Source organism: Channa argus, chromosome 23 (genome assembly GCF_033026475.1).
Source record: "Channa argus isolate prfri chromosome 23, Channa argus male v1.0, whole genome shotgun sequence".
Classification (NCBI taxonomy): domain Eukaryota; kingdom Metazoa; phylum Chordata; class Actinopteri; order Anabantiformes; family Channidae; genus Channa; species Channa argus.
In genome coordinates, this window is record NC_090219.1 from 10,062,299 (window position 1) to 10,082,770 (window position 20,472).

The following is a 20,472-nucleotide window of genomic DNA, read 5'->3' on the forward strand; positions in this document are numbered from 1 at the left end:
ACATGGATCAGGTGTGTTCAATCCGAAACTGGAAGATACCATCCCAGATTAAGCTGGATTGGGGAAGACGCAGTGAATGGTATCTTCCAGCTTCTGATTGACACCTACCCACCTAAATGTCCAGTAGAGGTCAGTCTTTCCCTGGGTAATGCTCACAACTGCTGTCCATCAGCAGCAGTCTCCAGTTTGAATTTTGTGACTGTCCTCTTCCATTGTCTGCTCCATTACTACACATTGTCCCTCACACGCAGATGGTTGCCAGTGTTTTACGAGCTACGCCCGTCTGCTAAATTCTTTTAAACTCTAATTGATCCAGCATTGTTAGGTTTCGGGTGACAGGACATGTCATTGACTGCTGGAACAGGGTTGAAGTTTTCCCTTTTCAGTGCATTTTCTGTATGTTTTATTGAAGCACAGTTGGCAGTTTATGTCAGTAAAAAAAAAGCACAAAAATTTCATCCCATTTGAAACCAGAGCTGCTTCCATCCTTATCAAGTTTTTCTGTCTTCAAATTTATCATGACAACAAATTCCTGTTACATATGTATTATTTTGGTGTTGTTGCTCTACAGTTTTCTGGTTCAGCCGAGCAATATCTTATAAATAAACTGCAATAAATGTCAGTGGCCTCTCATGCCTACAGTACAATGTTTTATTTTTATTTTTCTCTCCAGTGCCCCAAAGAAAATGGAGTTTGCCACCCTGTGGCCTCACAGATGGTGGTAGTGTAGTAACTGTGTGATCTTAATGTATATTTCTAATTGATTTATCTTGCATTTGGTTGTTGTCCCTTGAAATAATTACAGTTGAAGTGGTGAAAGTTAAGACCACTTTGTGTGTTAATTCTCACTTTTTATCTCTGTTCCCTTATGGAATGTCTCAGGGTTTTGATCCTCCCTCTCCTGAAACTGAGCATAATCTGAAACTGATTAAAAAGTTTCAAGTTCATGTAGATGTCCCAAAACAATTTCTGCTCTTTTTGTGTGTGACGGTGAGTTAGCTGAGTTGAGTGAAAAGATAAAAAGCCATGCTCTGCATTCAAATGTGGTTCAGTTGACATGCAGCAGCTTTTGGAAGAAGTTTTACGTAAGTAAGATGGCATATCTCCAGATTTTGTGACACATCTGAGGCACCCGAAAGGGAGTCAATTGAGATAATATGTTTCAGTTTAAAAATTGGTTTATTAAAAAATCTGAAGTATTTGTGCAAACATTTGTGCTATTCAAATTGTAAACTCTGCATGAGGGGGAAACTGTTGGGGAAAGACACAAAACCTGCAGGTCAATCACGTATTTATCCTTGTTGAGTTATTTGCAGTGTGCATGCTACTTGTATATTAACATTATAAAACGAAGACAAACTGAGAGCTCATTAAATAATGTCATTTAATCTGAGTAATATTTAACTGAAAATAATCAATTTTGACCTCTGGACTCCCGTTCTTCCTTACCTTGCCAGGGTGCTGTAATATGGATCAATTTGCTGGGGTGGTCTTATTCAGATCAGCTGGTTTTTACCTCTTTGGCTTGTTGCCACGGCAAGCAACCAGTGCTCGCGTGGAAATGACGTGAACCTCGCCAGCTTTGGACGAGCTCATAAAGCATGGACTGTCCTCTCCCTTTGATAGTGGGAGAGACGGAGTGGGATCAAAGAAGACGAGGAGACGCGTAAATGACCGAGCTCTCAATCGTGGCTTGTGGAAGGAAGAACTAAACGGTGACCTCATATTTCCCCGAGGCACAAGGTGGAGGATAAAACAGGCGAGCACCCTGTGTGTCTGTGGGGAAAGGAGCCGCTCAGGTGGGGGGGACACACATGTGAGCGACGCGCACGGAAACGACTCAGGTGCAGAGAAACCGAACTGGCGGCGCACTTAGGATGCAGAAGTCACCCGTGGAAGATGCAAACTTTTTCTCCCGATTCTTCTTCTGGTAAGTTGCGTTTCTTCAGGGTGAAATTGATGTTGTTTGTAAGTGATCCAGTTAAGTAATTGCCTAATTAGGTTTACGCTTGTTTTGAAGGGTTTACTGTACTAAACATCAAAGCCTTTGAACGTTTGGGCACAGATTTCAGAGCGAACTTATATCTAAAGGAATAAAGATGAATGCTTTCTGTATGATAAGCAAAGGGAAACTGCAGCGAACTATCTTAATGTATCTTTTGCGTCTAAAGTCACTTATGGCAAATTTCCAAAGTTTCTGCAAGACTGCGATTGTGACTTTGTGTGTCCAGTGACAATAAATGCGCGCTTGTGCGTTAAATGTAACTTTGTGCTCTGAGGTATATTCTAGAAAACGCTCTCAGGTCGAGGGTGACGCTTTTGGGAAGTCTAAATATATTCAATGCCTGGAAAGATTACACCACATTAAGTGTTCTGTATTCTAATATTATTGTTATTATTACTGTATTTAGCCTGATCATTAGTTTTGTTTTGGGTTTTTTTTTTGGGGGGGGGGGGGGGGAATCTCTAATACATTTTACCATTATGTACATGCCACTACATGTAATTCAATTACACATCTGTTCTTCAGGCATCCTGACTCAGTACTAAACAAGCTTGTTCTTTGCAGGTGGACAACACCACTGCTGAGGAAGGGCTTTAGGAAGAAGTTGGAGCTGACTGATGTGTACAAGGCTCCTTCTTTTGATTTGGCTGACAACCTCTCGGAGAGACTCGAAAGGTTTGTGCAGTTTTTTTAAGAATTGCAACCTGCCGTAACAACCAACTGGGGATTGACTTAGGAAATGTATACTGACTGTTCAGAGTAATTCTATAATAAAAGCTGTCCACAGTTTTTTAGGTAGGCCTATAAAGACAATGTTTGTCTCTTTGGGTTTTTCTTACCTTATGCAGTATAATATATTCGGTTCAGGAGGCACAAGCAAGCTGCAAGTTGAAACAGTGCTTGTGGGTCTATTGTATTGTTTCCCTGTGCCACTCTCTCACTTACTGCTGCCCGAACACAAACAGTGTGATGTCTTCAGACGTTTTCTACAGTGTTGGGCCTGACCAGACCAAAGGATTCTTTGGAGAGCTGCCATTTTGAACCACTGTTCAAAAACCAGATGTGAGCAACAATTAGACAAATGCAATGCAAAGTTTGAAATCAGTCTAGCTACCATTCTTTCAATTTAAAATGTCACTTGGTGGCATAGAGGCATCAATTCTACAACTGACAAAAAACATGTTCTGAAAATGTCTGAGCAGGTACAGTGACTCTTTTTTGTATCAGACGCAGTCATCGTATCTGAAGTGCGATGGAGCAGCTTAAAGCTTGGTAACACAAAATCATTAATGGGGAAAATGATTACAGTAGCATTGGGTTGGGATGCATAAGGCTGCAGGTCTGAATCCCTCCCCACCAAGTGTGGCCCTGCCCAGACCCTCAAGGGCCACCTTGGTGCTGGTCCCAAGCAGTGGGAGGAAAAAAAATGGGAGGGCCTCCAGCATTAAAACACATGCCAAATCATTGTGCAGAAAGCCATTGATATTTGATCTAAAAAAACAGTTGGCAACTTTGATGTTCTTTATGCAGCCTTTACGTGTTTTTGTACTTTTTGTCTTCTGTATCATTCGTGTTGGTCTCCCCGGTAATTTCAGTGGTTGAACATTTTATATTAATTTTACTTCAAACTTCTATGCATCGCACATCCCTCTGTGATCCTTTCCCTTGTTTCTTGGCGCTTAACAAATGGTGCAACTCTGACACATTTTTACTTTACTTAAGAGTGAGATGCCATGGTGACGTTTAAGTGTTTGTGTGTGTGTGTGTGTGTAAACTTTGCTTAACAACCACAGCAGTATCCCGGACCTAGTCACTCAGGGGCCCTCATCACATTTGAATGGTGCCAACAAGCCAGTTAATGTACATTGTTGTTAAAAGACTGACCTTTAGAAAAGGCTCAGTGCCCACCAGGTGATAAATGAGCAGTTGTGTGTGATTTTTGTTTTCATTATTCCAATCAGGCAAACGGTGAGGACTTCTGGGAATGTGAACTTTACCTTCTTTAAAAGCTGTGTACCATCAGGCCCTTTCTAGCGTCTGAAGTAGAAGTATAAAATAACAAGTTATTACAAAATACATGCAGTAGAGATTTAGGGGGGGAAACTTTATATGGATTTATGAGGATATGTTTATTTGAAGGTTTGTAAATTTTGAATTTTAATAGAACTTATGCAAAATTCGAATTGTACTTGGATCGGTCATGTCATTGTCAGTACCCAGTCCATTTGATGGTATTGATGCTGTCACCAAGTTATTCGGTCTTAAATTAAGACAAATATACAGTTTAAAACTCCACTTAAGTACATTTACACTTTGGCTTCAGGAGCTTGGCAGATTGTATTATGTAACTTCTTGACAGCAATAGAAGAAAACGCTTCCTTATTGGATTGGGCTCCCCTCCATCCTTCACTTCCTTCATTCATACATATTCTTCTTCACATCTTCTCACTGTTTAATTAGTTAGCCTAATTGTTCCAGCTATGACTCTCAGAACAATGCATTTGTAATACAAGTTTAGCGAGTAGTGTTGTAATAATTGTAACAAACAACAAGTTTTTTTTTTTTTTTTTAAATCAATAAAACCTACCTGTACATAAATGTGCATTACAAATCAAAGTACACCAGAATCAAGAGTCTCTTTCTCATTCAATAACAAGATGTAATTGTCCCTTTTTTACCAAAATTGTCCCTCTGAATATCAAATCTTTACATTCAGCAGCAAAATAAAGATGTATGAACTGTTTGTGTGTGTGATTGAAAATTAATAAATGCACCACTTCTTCTCATCTTCTGACTGAATCACCAGCCAAACCCCCCCCCCCTCCGCCTCCCACCTCCAAAAATGGACAAATACAGTAGTCAAATAGAGCAACCGTGGACAAACTTAGCTGGCATTTGGCTGGTGGATGTTTAACTGTGCTGTAACTCTGTCCTCCCTGCAGAGAATGGGACAGAGAGGTGGCATCTGCCAAGAGCAAGCCCAGGCTGTTGAGAGCATTGGCCCGCTGCTTCTTCGGCCCTTTTGCCTTGTTTGGTGTCCTTCTCTACCTTGGGGTGAGTCTGTTGATGTCTTTGTTGGAGGCAGACCTGATATAAGTTGAGTCTGCATGTTTTGCCAACAGAATTTCTGCTTTATTGGCGTATTTCTTTAACTCAAAAAGTCTGCTTGACTTAATGCAGCCGAAAGTTGGCTATAACCTTCTGCTACTAAAAGTTGCTATTAGTGCGTACCCTTTTTTAAATTTTTTTTTTTAATTGCTTGCCATACATATCACGATCCTATCTAATTTCAATCTTGACATTAGGAGTTTATATAAAACCTAAAATAAACCCCCATCTGCCACAAAACCATTTCTGCAGAAAGCGTAAGGCAAATTGCTAAAAGTTGACAAAATCCAACTTTCTTAAGAATATTGTCATCTGAATGCATGCTTCAATAGAAAAGATAAAAGTTCAGGCTTATAAGAATGTCCTAGACTTGTTATGTGCTCTTAAACGTTAAGACTCCATTGTGTACTTTTTTCTTTTTTTTTAAATTCTGACTAATATATATCCTGCTAACAAACAACAATGTTTAAAATGATCAACTTGCAAGGTTTGTATTTAGTGCAAGGTCAAAAATACTATAGATTTTAACATAACCACTGTTACATCAGTTATTCTCACATAATTCTGTTTCACTGCCAGATCCACCTGTAATATTTCTACAGTATGCAGTACCCGTTAACATTATTGTTCAATGTTCTATAGAGCTACAAGTGTCATGACATACAAACATCATCAGCATTTAGCACTATAGTGTTGCAAACAGTCTCACAGTCCTTGGCTTATGTGAAGGTAGCAAAAACCCTAAGGTTGTAAGCTACAGTAGTACAGTGTGTTGTTGTTGTCATGACGACGAGAATGGCTGCTACATTAGAGAGACTGTGTGTGTGAGCTCTTAATGTAATGTTAAATTCATTGATCTCTATTCTGCCCTGTCCTTCACACAGGAGGCTACCAAGACTGTGCAGCCTCAGCTTCTGGGTCGAATCATTGCCTCGTTTGACCCGGTTAGCGCTCCAGAGCGGAGCCAGGGATACTTCCTGGCCCTGGGTCTCTGCCTCCTCTTCACTGCCCGCTTCCTTCTGCTACAACCTGCCATTTTTGGTTTGCATCACCTGGGCATGCAGATACGCATCGCCCTCTTTAGTCTTATCTACAAGAAGGTAAATGGAGAACAGTATGTTTTATAGACTTGTGTGGAGCTAAGATTTTGTTGTTTTTGTACATGTGTTTTAAATTCTACTAGCTGCATCCGATGATGAATCAAGGTTACTTTAATTAAGTGAATTTTGTCATTTTGAAGCTTGCGGATAACGTGTTTCCTGATAAATAATGAATCAAACTATTACTACTACAGACAGCTGCTGTAACAACTAGTTGTCAGTTCAACAAATTAAAATAAGGCTCAGTTCATGGTAAGACTTAAATATATTTCAGCTGAAAACTACTGCTCATAAGCTACAGTTTTATGGCGCTAACTCCTCAACGAAATGTTTCTGAATTGTTTAGCGTGCATGATTGATGGCACTGGCCAGGGTGCTGGCCATCAATTTTTGATGCCTTTCATTTCTTGAGCTTTAACTGACCCCTGACTTTTAAACTTTTCAGACCCTGAAGTTATCCAGCCGAGTCTTGGATAAGATCAGCACTGGTCAGCTGATCAGTCTGATGTTTGTGCACCTTAACAAGTTGGATGAGGTGAGGGAAAATCTCAGATGCTTCAGATTCATATGTGAGGCCCCTGCCATACACTGATTTCAATCTTATTACAGTTCAAACCAGTGGATGGTGAACATGTAAAAAAATTATAAATTCTAGGCTCCAACTAGTGAACTGAAGTTAAACGCAAATGTTCGATTAAACAGAGACAAAACGATATTTCAGTGCACACATTACCATAGGACACATGTCTACAAAAGGTGCAAGATAATCAGATTCTTTGGCATTTACAGTACTTTTGAATGCGTAAGGTCTCGTATTGTTTAGCTGTGAATGTCATGTCACATTTAAGTCAAACAAAGAATCTAGTAGTTTTCTACACAAGGGTTTTTGCCTTGGAGTTCACACCCTCACTGACTTCAGAAGTGAATCAGTTTTGACTCAACAAGCAGTGGTTTTGTGTCACGGTGTGCATGTGTGTATTGAGACTGAACTGTGTCGCCGTGCGTCTCACTGGGGTGTTGAATGTTGAAACACTCTGCCACTTGCTTTGAGACAATTATCACCTAGCTTGGATGTGGCTTGAATAATGTACCACTTGCTCCTTTATAATTGCGGGGTTTATCCAGTCTGGGGTATGTGTTTTGAAGGAACAAACATTGCTGGTGAGCACACGAAAAAGGGCTTACTGATGTGAAAATGTACATGTTACACTAAAATTTGATCTTTGCATTTAACTCTCCTGAGGGGGGGGAGCAGGTGGCACCCAATAAGCTAGCACTGGGCATATGGCTCAAGAACTAACCTAGCTGGGATTTGGTGCTGGAGACTTCTGCATTCCAGTCTGTGTCTCTACTCATTTTTTTGCAGTACAGCTGACATTCATACATTCATACACTAGACTCAAAACTTCCTGCCTTTGTGTCTCTCTTGCTTATTTGCATTGATCTTATGCTTGTATTCTGTCTTTTGTTATCCCACGTTTGGTATGCTACCCTACAAATAGCCAACGAACTATAACGTGTGAGAGATTTTTAAAAAAATTGACCTGTCCCCTGACCTGGAGCACAAGGCATTTTTACATTCTGGGAGGCATTGCAGTATTACTCCTGCAGTAAGTCATATGCTGGTTACTGTTGTACTAATGTAATGTTAATGTGTGCATTTCAGAGCTTGGGTTTGGCGCATTTTGTGTGGATCACCCCCTTGCAATGCATACTGTGTGTGGGTCTGATCTGGGAGTTGATTGAGGTGAACAGCCTGTGTGCGCTGGCAGCTCTCACTGTGATAGGTATCATACAGGCCTGCCTATCACAGATGATGGGACCCCTCCGGTAGGGAAGTGCCACCACACCTACACTAACTTTAACATAATTGTTCTGTTTAAAATGCATATTAATGTTTGGTCACATGTGCCCATGGTGGCTGTCCACCTCTTTTTCCAAATTCATATTTCTGTGTGTGCATGCAAATATCTTTGTCTAAATGTCTGATGATGCAGCAACTCTCTCCTGTAAACAGTGTGAAGCGAGCAGGGCTGATCAGCCGCCGTCTGGCTCTGACCTCAGAGATTGTGGAAAACATACACTCTGTGAAGGCGTACGGATGGGAGGAGGTGATGGAGACAATAATCAAGAATATCAGGCAGTAAGACACTACCAGGGATGCTATCCCCATAACCTCTTACAATTTTTTTCCATCCTGCATGTTTCTTGTATATATTTTTATTTGTATAGTTTTTTTAACTTTATTGATCCCCATGGGAAATGGCTGTTGGATGCCCGCATATAAATAATGGTGCAAATGCGACTCTACCTGATGCTTTCATTGACAGAGATGTTAAAATGTAGTTATAGGAATAATGTAATTGACAAGTACAAGAAATTTACAGGAACAAGTTTAGAACATGTCTTAGTGCAAAAATATGTTGACCACACGAGACCTAACACAGAGGCCCTAAGACTTCATACAGTAACTGATGATGTTAATCAAAACATCATTCAGATTTTGGTCACACTTCAAAAACCTACGTTTAGGCATTAAGCTTGTGTAATGGTGCTAAAATTCTTAATATCATTATGATTTTCTGATATATCAGTAAGTAAAAAATCACATGTAAAATGAAGAAATAATATCTTTTTATTAATTCAGCAAGACAAAATAAATTGCACCTTTGTCCAAGTTCTGCTGGCATTGTAAATATGAAATGGAAAGGTGTGTTTTTTTTGTTTGTTTTGTTTTTTAACTAGTATTATATGCATGTATTTAATTAATATATTGTAAGTCGCAATTTTTCTTCCTCCTTAGAGATGAGATGAGGCTGACAAGAAAGATCGGTTCTCTGCGTTACGTCTACAGTGCTGCATACTTCTTCTCCGCAATCTTGGTTATTGTGTCAGCTGTGGTACCTTACGCACTCACTAAGGACATCACCCTGCGTCGTATCTTCACCACAGGCTCCTACTGCATGGTCCTGCGAATGACACTGACCCGCCAACTGCCAGGATCCATACAGATGTGGTATGACACACTGGCACTGGTCAAGAAGATTGAGGTGGGTCAAGAGAGGTGTGAGATATGTGCAAACCTAAGGGAGGGGGAGGGGGGGGGGTGGGGGTGCAATCAGTTAATAGCCTTTACTGGTGTCTTTACATGGCCTTTTTACATTTTTTGGACTTTCTGTCCAACTGTACAAAACAAATGAGATTACAGTGCATATTAAATGTGACTAGCATGCTGATACCTTCCTTTTTCCCCCCAGGATTTCTTGATGAATGAAGAATACACAGTGCTGGAGTACAACCTGACTACCACAGAAGTGGAGCTAGTCAATGTGTCAGCATCATGGGATGAGGTTTGTTCATGTCTGTATGTAAACATTTCTAAATCAGCGATATCAAGCCAAACTTTGGGACATTGTGGTTTATACAAGCAATACGTGTAACCAAACATCAGTTGTGGGGTTTTGTGTTTTAGTTTTTTGACAAAACAAGGGTTTAGTTGGTATTTCAAGATTTTAGGCATATAAATAAACTCAGTTTTGACATTATTGACAGTTTCATCTGTACCTGCTGAACTCCAATTCGCCAGTAAAATCTGAATGTTGATTAATCATTGACCTTAGTTTGCCATGAGACTGCTCTCATTCCAAATGAGTTTCATAGGTGCTAATGTAGATGCCTTTCAGTCACGTCAGAATTTAGCAATGTTGCAATAATCCTGTGAATTTTCACAAGGTTCCAATTTGTTATTAATGAATTTTATGTGACTGGAATTGGTTTGTATGACAGCAGTATATTAGAAAGTTGATGTCCATATAAAATAGATTTTTCTGTTTTTTGTTATTAAAACATACAATCTGCCAAATATGTTAGCATATTATAGGTAATATGTGTTTTGCTGTGTGAGCTGATGACTAACAAGAAATGTCAGAATAGGGATGTAAAGGTTAGGTTTCAGGTAGTTTAATGCCAAAGGATCTGATAAGTTTGTCTAAAAATGTGGTTATCTGACTGACAAATCTGATCAAATTTGATCTGTCACACTATTGTGTGTGTGTGTCAGTTTTAGAAGAGGGCATCGGGATGTTGAAAAACCCCCCAAAAAACTCTCCAAATCCACAATGCATTGGGTATTAATGGTAAAAACTCTTCAATCACTGGGAGTGGAAGGAATAATCTTATCTATAGCCAGTCTCTGTTAGCTTAGTCCAAGAGGTGTGATTCATTGACCACCTAATACCGTGAGAAAACGAACATCCCACTATGAGGTTTTTTGTTTTTGTGTGTGTTTTTTTTTTTTTTCCCCATTTGCCACTTTGCATAATTAATTATCCTGGTGTTGTCACAAAACTTTGCTGGGAACATGGACTCCCTGTTTGAGATCCAGAGCTGTGTTCATCTCCTAATTCCCCGATTCTCCTCTTCCCTTCTCCTCTTCCTGGAATGTGCCATTCGCAGATGAATAGGGGAGGTGTTGCCTTTCTTTACGGCTGACAGCATGTACGTCAGCTCATTAGAATGAGAATCACACAGACAAATCTGTAGAAACCACAGCAAGCCCCGGTATTAGAAGAACGATGACCCATAAAACACCAGAGGTCAATGATTAAGCCAGCGAGTCAAGCAGAGTTCCCTTTTTCTAACGGTGAGAAGTGTCACCCATTAATCTTTATAGAGGCGGTAACACATGAGGTGAAATAAGGCCATTGTGAAGACTTAGGTAGGCTTGTGTTTTAGAGGAATTTCTAGTTCCCACAGCCATTTGACCTGATGTCACAGTCTGAAAGAACAACACCGCACAGCCGACCAGCTCGGTCAGCTCTGGGGCAGGCACCATGTCTATGTGTGCATGGCATGTATTTCACTGATGTTTCATATAGTTTACATGGTTTCCTTCAACATGGTCTGGTATAGGCCTGTGTGTGTGTGTGGATGGATGGAGAGGCAGATTTTAATACAGCTGTTTCATATGTGTTGCCGTATAGAGAAGGGGTCATATTAAATGTTTGATTTATTTATTTATTAGACAAATTTGTGAGAATATAATTTCACTTTTTTCTGAAGTAAATGGTTCCTCTTCCAAGTAAGACTTGGAGGAGAAAAATCTTTTTATCTTTTTATTCAAATATTAAAATATCAATATTAACTTGCACCATTGGTGTGTTTACTGATTCAGTATAATATGACAAACTAAACACAGAAAATCTGTTTACACACTACCATTTCTGAAGGGCATCGGTGAGCTCTTTGAGAAAATCAAGCAGGAGAATAAAGTGAATGGACACCCGAACTGTGATGCCAGCCTCTTCTTCACCAACCTCTACGTTACACCTGTCCTGAAAAACATCAGTTTGTACCTGGAGAAGGGCAAGATGCTGGCAGTGGCTGGGTCCACTGGCTCAGGGAAGGTACGTGAAAGGAATCCTCTTATCAAGAAGATGAGACAAGTTTTGGTTAATTTAAACATCAGGCGCTGCTCATTTTGTCTGTCACCTGTTTAAAGTCTCATGGCAGGTTGTTCTGTATGAGCATAAAATCTTATCAAAAAGCAATGGAATTAATTGTGATGGTCTCCCCCCAGAGCTCCTTGCTCATGATGATCCTGGGTGAGTTGGTGCCATCAGAGGGTAAAATCAGGCACAGCGGTCGCATTTCGTTCTCACCACAAACCGCATGGATCATGCCGGGGACGATCCGTGACAACATCCTGTTTGGCCTGACGTATGATGAGTACCGCTACAACTCTGTTATCAAGGCCTGCCAACTAGAAGAGGTACATTCAGTCTATTGATTTTTACTTTGTTTCTTATCTGCCCTCAGAAGTTACTTTTCTGTGGGTATTAGTCGTGGTGCCTGAGCTACACACAACTGTGTCATCAGAAATTGAGAATTAGTTTTCCACTAATAAATGAGTCATTTAATTTTTGCAGACCTGCAAAATAAAGTATAATAAAGAAAAACATGCCAAAGCTCAATTTTCAAGAATAGCTACTACAAAAGACATGACCCGAGCAAAGTCTCAAAGGAGAAAAGTTTTTAACTGTCATTGAACATGTACACTCGCTGTAAATTAGCGTGACAACATGTATTAAAATCTAAATTTCTCAAAATTAGGGCTGTGAATGAATTTTTTTTTTTAAACTAATTTCCCTTTTTTATTTATTTTTACATTACAAATAGTCTAATATCTTGTTTCAGTAACTCACATAAACATTAACTGTAGTTGTTATCTGCTTGTTTGAATAGAAAATGTCGACCATATCATCAGTTTTCCATACTATATCCTGCTTCCTTTAGTCATCACAGTTTGGGTTTGCAGCGATGTCATTATAAATCAAACTGTAAATTCAAATGTTCCGATTGAAATAATGTGATGGAAATTCCCATTGACAATCTTTAAATACAGAGAAAACTGTAACTGTCTCATTTAGTTTAGAACAGGCAAATGTATCAGTGCTCCAGAAGTATATTTTCATATTCACTAGTCTCATTGGTCTCTTGAAGAATTGATATCCTCCTAATTTAGAAAACAAGCTTTCTTTAGTTCATTTCATACAACAAAATGTAGGGTAATATTCTGTATTGTTCCAAAATTGTCCCAGATCATGAAAGCTATTTTGAATTTGCCGAGGAAAATGGGACAGTGTTAAATTTGGGGTCCTAGCTGGTCATGGCCCCCTGGCCACCCACTAGAACCACTCCTGTCACCATGAAAACTAAAACCCAAAGCTCTTCTTAATACATTTATAAAATGCACACCTAACTTAACATGAGTTATTGAACGTGAACAAATGACTTGGCTTTCGTGTACACGGTAATTGCAAATCCATGGAGCCTTTAAGAGCTGAGATAAATCACATCTTTCGTAATTTAGGGCATCAAGATAGAGCAGCTGGGTTTTTTTAAATTTATTTTTATTTTATTTTTTTTGCATGATATGGTATAGTATGGCCTATTTTGCTTAGCCCTATATTTTTAAGGCATTAAACCATTCAACGTTAATCACAAAAGTTAACCAGCTAATTTCTCCAGCACTAGCTTAAATATTGTTGTAGTTACAAAGAAATAAATGTATCTTTGCCAGGTTCTCTTTCATTAACATAATGCTTTCCTTGTGTCATCTTTTTTGAGCCTCTGCAAAGCACCGAGAAGGTTCAGGTTTCCCTAGACCACACCTAGTGTCCATTATGTCCCTCACACACACAAAGAAACTAGCACATTTTGTCCATCTTGCTCTCATACACATACTCGCACTCAGACTCTCATAAGCCTCAGTGTTGAGTGACAGCCCCTCAACAGCATAATGTCTCCTCTGTTGCCATGGAAATCTCATTTCATGTCACTGTGCGGGAACATGAGCTTGTGGATTGCCAGTGACAGACATTACCTGTTTTTAGGGCTGTTATTCAAAATTAAATGACATTAGCTATTGTTTTACGTTGAGTAGATAAAACGCAACACTTTAAAATATTGTACAAATGAAAGAAAAGCTTTTCAAGTGTATTCTTTGTACTCCACAATGTATACACACTACCACTTTGTTAGGTAAACCTTGCTAGTACTGTATTAGATGCCCATTTGTCTCCAGACCTACCTTCATTTTTCTTTTCCTAGATTTAAAAAAGTGCTGGAAATGTAGATGGATATACTTACATATTTTGTTCCATATTGACACGATGGCATCATGCGATGATCTGAACTTACCTTTCAACCACAACCCATAGGTGCTCTGCTGGATTGAGATCTGCAGACAGTTGAGGCCATTTGAGTACATTTTCAGGTTCAAGAAACCATTGTAGCTTTGTGAAATGGCATATTGTACTGCTGAAAATGGCCATCACAAGATGGGTGGACATAAAAGGCCACAACAGCAATTCTTGGGTTGACTGTGGCCTTTAAACCATGGTCAGTCGGTACTAAGGGGCCCAAAGTGTGCCCAGAAAATAGCACCATCAGCCTGAACTGTTAATACAAGGCAGGATGGATCCATGTTTTAATGTTGTTTAAGCCAAATTCTGATCCTGCCACCCGAATGTCATAGCAGAAATTGAGACCTACCAGACCAGGCAATGTTTTTACAATCTTGTATTGTCCAATTTTGGGGGAGCCCTTGCGGCTTGTGGCTTGAGTTTCCTGACTTTTAGCTGAAGAGTGGTACCCAGCGTGGTCTTCTGCTATAGCTCATCTGCTTCACGGTTAAGTGTGATTGGTGTGAGTTTTTCTTCTGCATACCTTGGGTTGCCTTTCTATCAGCTTAACCCAGTCTGCTCGTTCTCATCTGGCATCAACAAAGCACCTCCACCTATAAAACTGCGGCTCGCTGGATATCGTTTCTTTTTCAGAATATTCTCTGTTCTCTGAGATGGTAATTTCTGAACATCCCAGTAGATCAGCAGTTCGTAGTCAGATTTGAACGCTTGAAGCACCTTTAAAAAAGAACGTTCTCCACGTTCTGATGCTGATGGTTTGAACTTCAGCAGATTGTTTTGACCAGGTCTGCTCGTCTAAATGCATTGAGTTGCTGCCACATGTTTAGCTCATTAGAATAATAAAGTAATAAAGTGCTGGCAAAAATAAACAATTCTAACTATATTATGAGGTAGAAATACACAAACTCAATACTCAAGTGTAAGTTCTTGCAGATTTAAATCATATTATGTAAGGATAAGTGTGTAATCCATGAAAACCATCATTCATTAGTTGATTAGATTTTCTACATCTGCAAAAAGTAGTAACATAAGCTGTCAAATGTAGTGAAGTAACAATTTTTACTCTGAATTTAAGGGACTAAAAGAGACAAAATGAATATTCCTGTCCTGTCCATAGTAATACTATGCATAACTTGGCTGTTTATGACCTCTGATTATGTTCAATGTTGTTCACACCATACTGAAATCAATGCAGCAGCTCATTCAGAGGGTGACACCATGTTTACTACATGCTCCCAGCTTCACTGGCAGCACCTCAGGAGTTTTACCACAAACGCACTTCTGCAGCTAACAAAGCTACCGTGCAGCATTGACGCCTCTGTGAAAACCGCCTCTATTCTGTCTTTTGACAAAGGCTGTCAAACACTAGCGTGAGGTGTTAATGAAACTGACGTAACAAAAATTGCATAAGGAAGAGTCGCACAGTCAGTTCTACTACAATCCTCGATGAATATGACCAGAAATCCTCCTGTGTGACTTGACTGGGAATACTGAGTCTGCGAGACAGTGTGGATGAGTGACGGCAAGACAATCCCTTTTTTTTGTATTTTTTTAAATTATTATTATTTCTAGCAGCTATAGTGATGTCTTGCTGTCACTTATCCACACTTCTCAGAGCACACACACAATCACTGCTTTGCCTATAGCATCACATTGATTTAACGTTTTGGATGTGAAGGGCAGAAATCTACTGTGCAGGACCCCCTTAAGCTAGAGCCAGACTAAAATTCAAAAGCAGTCCACTCTGCTGCCCCCCCCCCCCCTTGTTTTATTATGCGCTTTTCCAGGTTGATCCATCTCGCCATGCTCCCTTAAGGTATTGGTCATTATAAAATTACAATAAATATGAATGGAGCAAAACTTACTATTAGGGCAAGCATGGCAGAAAGTTTCTGTTTTGAGTAGGACTCGCACCTCTATCCAAATACTTCAGAAGCAAATGCTCCTGAGACATAAGTTTGAATTTGGAACATATTTCTACAAATGAGAAAGTTCTACGAAGTTACATGCATCTTAAGGAACCAATTCAGAATTTAATACATTTTTTTTTAAATTGTAAAGGTAATCATAATTATTATTATTTTTTTTTTAAAGTTAAATCTGTTTTTACACCAATTCTCAATTTTTCTCCTGTCTTCACTAGAACTTGTTTAAAGTGAAAAGACAAGGTGCAGTTGGGGTTTTCTATCGAAAATGTTCCCTAATGCTGACAGACAGGAGTAACAGCTACTACAGCAGATAACTCCAGACAGAGACACAACATTTAGTGAGCATGTGACTGTAATTCCTTACTATCGGTGCCCCTTGAAGACACACTGCTGTGGGTGGTCTTCCCACTGTAAACTCATCTCTTACCTCCTGTCATTAGCTGCTCGCCTGGCAGGTGCTTGTTGTTCGCAAGGAGACACGTCTTTTTACTAAGCTGTCTTATTTTACAGCCTGTTAACCTGTTAACTTTATCCCCTGTCAGCACAACAGAAGCTGCCGTTTGAAAGGTAGGAAGTTTTACCAATGAAACTTGTGCTGTTGCTTCATCCTTATTGGTTTGGGTGTCTAGTTTGGTTATCGGTTAACATCTATTGCACTCTGTCTGTACTTGTGGTGACATCTTTCATGTGTGTGTCCCATCCCTTTTTTGTTTTGTTTTTTTGCGTAGGTGTGTGTGGAATTTAAACTTTGACATAAATCTGTGATCAAATCTTTTAACTCTTATTGTACTGTTTCCGGCATGTCCCGGTTTAACCATTGGAGATGGTACAAACTCATCGGCAGGAGAAACGAACAAGCCATTGATTTGTGGATTCAGTGTAGCAGCTTTGCATGTGTTTATTTGTTCATTATAACATTTAAGTAGCTAAAAACATACCATGCTTTGACATTGGTCTTCATAACCATGGGCATCAACCATAATGTCCAAAAAAGTTTTTTTATTTATTTAAAATTTATCACAGTCACTAGAGTTTAGCTTACAATGATTTCAAACATTGTAGATAGTTCTTGTAACTGTAGCATTTACCACATAGCAGTGGATCTTATACACAGCCTGAGTGAGATTAAATACCTTGGTCATCATGCAGAAAAATAAAGATAAGAGAATTGAAAGAAGCAGTAAGTATGATCCATTTTACTTTGATACACCCTTTATCAACATTACAGGTTTGTATACAGACTTTAGTTCTCAAGTAACAAAGGTTTTAGAACCATAAACAGCCACTATCAATTCAATAGCAGCATTTAGAAGATAAGCGGTTCTTGTCTTTTGGGAAGTAATGCTGTCACACAAAGTGCGAAGGCTTGAGCTTCCATTGTACATAATAATACTGTCCAAACACTGGTAACTATTACTCTTCATTCTTATCCGGTTTGTTGTCTATTGTGATTTATGGTCTTTTTTTTTTTTTGTGCCACCCACAACCTTAATCATACTTCTAATTTATTACTCCATTATATCTCTCAAGATTACAACAGACAAGCACACTCCTATTCCCATACATAATATAAAAAACAATCAAATGATACAATTTATATATAGTTATCTATGTACACCCTGTCTGAGGGGGGGAAACTGTTCCACAGTCATGTTGTAGAAAAGAAACAACAGAAGTGACTAATTTTATTTGGAAAAAACAACAGTAATAAATGATCTGTAAAGACATGGTAGTGTAGCACAGTTGCAGTTGCACAGAAGGTGACTATGCATGCGTGTATTCAAACCAATGACCCCTTGTTCTCCCCCTCTAGGACTTTGCCTTACAGCCTGAGAAAGACAAGACGCTCCTCGTCGAGGGAGGAGTGACCCTCAGCGGAGGTCAAAGGGCTCGTCTCGGCCTTGCAAGGTACTTCGCCTCCTTTCATACCTGAGTATCTCTTGTTACGCTCCATGCAACATCTTTTAGCTATTAATGCAGATCACCTCTACATTAGTCTACATTCATCTCTTCGGTCTGTTAAACCTTTACTTGACCATAGTGTCTTCCAGTGGACAATGTAGAAAATGATTTTGAAAAGTAAATTTTTTTTTTTTAGTAGCACGGAAGAGATCAGTTTATCTATTATTTGTCACAGTGAGAAATGGGATCATCTGCTCCACAATGAAAAGATCAAATCAAGAGCTTCTCATTAAAAACAGTCTGAATAATACATGCAACAGCATATTTCCCTTTAAATCATTAAAGGTCTGCATGCACAATGTAGTGTCAGGGCCATGAACTTTTGACTTTTACTATGATCATTATTGCTTTACAGGTGTCCTTACAAGCTAATAAAAACCTCTGCAAAATACAATGTACAAGTATTTAGGGTTTGATTATGATTCAAACAAAGGTGTAAAGAATTGAGCCTTCATCATATATAACCATAACCTCCCAAATCTGATAACAATTACCCTTCGTTCTTACCTATGGTTGTCTGTGTTTTATGGTAAACTAGTGTACTTGATGACTGCCTTGGAGTCATACTTATGATTTATTACTCCGCACAGATTGCAACAGTCTGACACCCTCCTATTCCCATGCATTATTTATTGTTTTAGTGTCCTGGCATCGATATGCAGCTTCTGTCATTACTATAAATATTCGCTGGTGTTACTGTCACAGGGGTCCACAGGGAGCTTATTTCCTCCTTGCACATTTTTGGTTTCTCTGTATATATTATTCCTAATTTTCTTTTACTTCCTGTTCTTCTCTGACCTGCTGTATATGTATTATCCCCCCCCAGGGCTGTCTATAAAGATGCTGACCTGTATCTTCTGGATGCACCTTTTACCCACCTGGATATTGTGACGGAGAAAGAGATCTTTGAGAAGTGCGTATGCTAGCAGAGGGTTGCTCACGTAAAGGAGGTGGGGGTGCTTGAGCTAAAGTTTAAGGGCAAGGTTATTTCTTGTCTGAGACACACCTCCGGTTTATGAGACAAAAGGAGGTTTCCTTTGATATTTGGACTTTGGCAGTGTTTCAAATTGTTTTATTATACATTTAAAATATATTTGCATATGTATCTAATATCCAACTGAAACCTCTCATTTACAAAAGTATCCATAGTCTTAATTCATTACTGTGAATCTGTCCCTTTGGCAGAAATGTCAGCTTTGAGTCGCCCTGCGTAAGTGTTTCCAATTTTGGACAGTTGGATGGGGCCGATTATTGTTTTCTTCCTGAAAGATCTTCTTCTTATGCTCAATCATCTGGGATTCAAATAGTTTTTATTAGGTTGAAAGGCAGACGTCTTGTCTTGAGTATAGTACTTGGGTAAATGTACTTAATTAAGTAAATTTGGACCTACTTACTATATACTGCATGTTGCTTTTACTTTACTTGTACTCCACTAAATTTCACTTGTATGAGTATTGTAGTAGAAGTGGTTGAAATCAGCTCACACTTCACTAGTTGCTGTTTTGGTTCCATTTATAGTAACACAGATATTATCCTCATTTTTATTAGTTACTGCGTATTTTCTTTGCCCAAATTTTCTAATTCGTTAATTCAGTTTGACACTAATTAGCACAAACAGAATGTAGAGTCACAACAAAGTCTAAATACTTCTGAAAATGAGCGATTTCAGTTTCATTTTGTCATCATGGGTTATGATGTGTCAGTTAAGTGTCAATAACTAAACTGGCAGTTTTATTCATTTAAAATAAAAACTACAAAAAATAAATAGTTCTTTCTCAAGCTACTGTAAGATTTGATTCGTCTTTACAGTCCTGATTTACTTTATCACCACACAGATGTGTCTGTAAACTTATGGCCTCCAAGACTCGCATTGTGGTCACCAGCAAGTTGGAGCATCTCAAACGAGCAGACAAAATCCTTTTGCTGCACAACGGAGACTGTTACTTCTATGGCACCTTCTCAGAGCTGCAGGCCCAGCGTCCTGATTTCAGCTCCCTCCTCCTCGGCCTTGAAGCTTATGACAACATCAATGCAGAGCGGCGCAGCTCCATTCTTACAGAAACTCTCCGCAGGTTCTCCGTTGATGAAACTGCCAGCTTCCGTGGCCCAGAGCAAATTTGCCAGTCATTTCGCCAGCCCCCACCACCACTAATACTTTCTGGATCCCAAAGCCAATCTGTAGGTGATTGCTACCCAGAAAAGCGCAAGCAGTCGCTCATACTCAGTCCCCTGGCAGCTGCCCGCAAGTTCTCCTTCATTGGGAACAATCAGCAGGCTGCAAATACTCCCCAGTCAATGACAACAGAGAATGGGGTTCGTGAACTTTCTGAAAGGAAATTCTCTGTCGTCCCAGAGGACGATCAAGTAGAGGAGGTGCTGCCCAGGGGTAACCTGTACCACCATGGATTGCAGCATCTCAATGGCCAGAGGCGCCAGTCTGTCCTGGCTTTCATCACCAACGCTCAGGGCCAAGAGCGCAGAGAGCAGATGCAGTCGTCCTTCAGAAGAAAGCTGACTATCACACCGCAGGGCGAGCTGGCATCTGAGCTGGACATTTACGCTCGTCGCCTGTCCACAGACAGCATTTATGACATTAGTGAGGAAGTTGATGAAGAAGACATGGAGGTATAACTTTTATGTCCTTTCTAAGGCGTATTTCTGTA

At 39.5% G+C, this 20,472-nt stretch overlaps 1 protein-coding gene across 1 annotated transcript in view; it reads left to right on the forward strand.

Moving 5' to 3' along the window:
- The first annotated feature begins 1,525 nt into the window (after nt 1–1,525).
- cftr (CF transmembrane conductance regulator) overlaps nt 1,526–20,472 on the forward strand; it is a 32,580-nt gene continuing 13,633 nt past the window's right edge. Inside the window, exons 1-14 of the mRNA XM_067492938.1 lie at nt 1,526–1,930; nt 2,570–2,680; nt 4,948–5,059; nt 5,998–6,213; nt 6,659–6,748; nt 7,880–8,043; nt 8,231–8,356; nt 9,017–9,263; nt 9,471–9,563; nt 11,442–11,618; nt 11,792–11,983; nt 17,661–17,755; nt 18,636–18,722; nt 19,645–20,434. Of these exons, the coding sequence (XP_067349039.1) occupies nt 1,878–1,930; nt 2,570–2,680; nt 4,948–5,059; nt 5,998–6,213; nt 6,659–6,748; nt 7,880–8,043; nt 8,231–8,356; nt 9,017–9,263; nt 9,471–9,563; nt 11,442–11,618; nt 11,792–11,983; nt 17,661–17,755; nt 18,636–18,722; nt 19,645–20,434 (2,553 nt within the window). The 5' untranslated portion in view covers nt 1,526–1,877. The remainder of the gene's footprint in view (nt 1,931–2,569; nt 2,681–4,947; nt 5,060–5,997; nt 6,214–6,658; nt 6,749–7,879; nt 8,044–8,230; nt 8,357–9,016; nt 9,264–9,470; nt 9,564–11,441; nt 11,619–11,791; nt 11,984–17,660; nt 17,756–18,635; nt 18,723–19,644; nt 20,435–20,472) is intronic.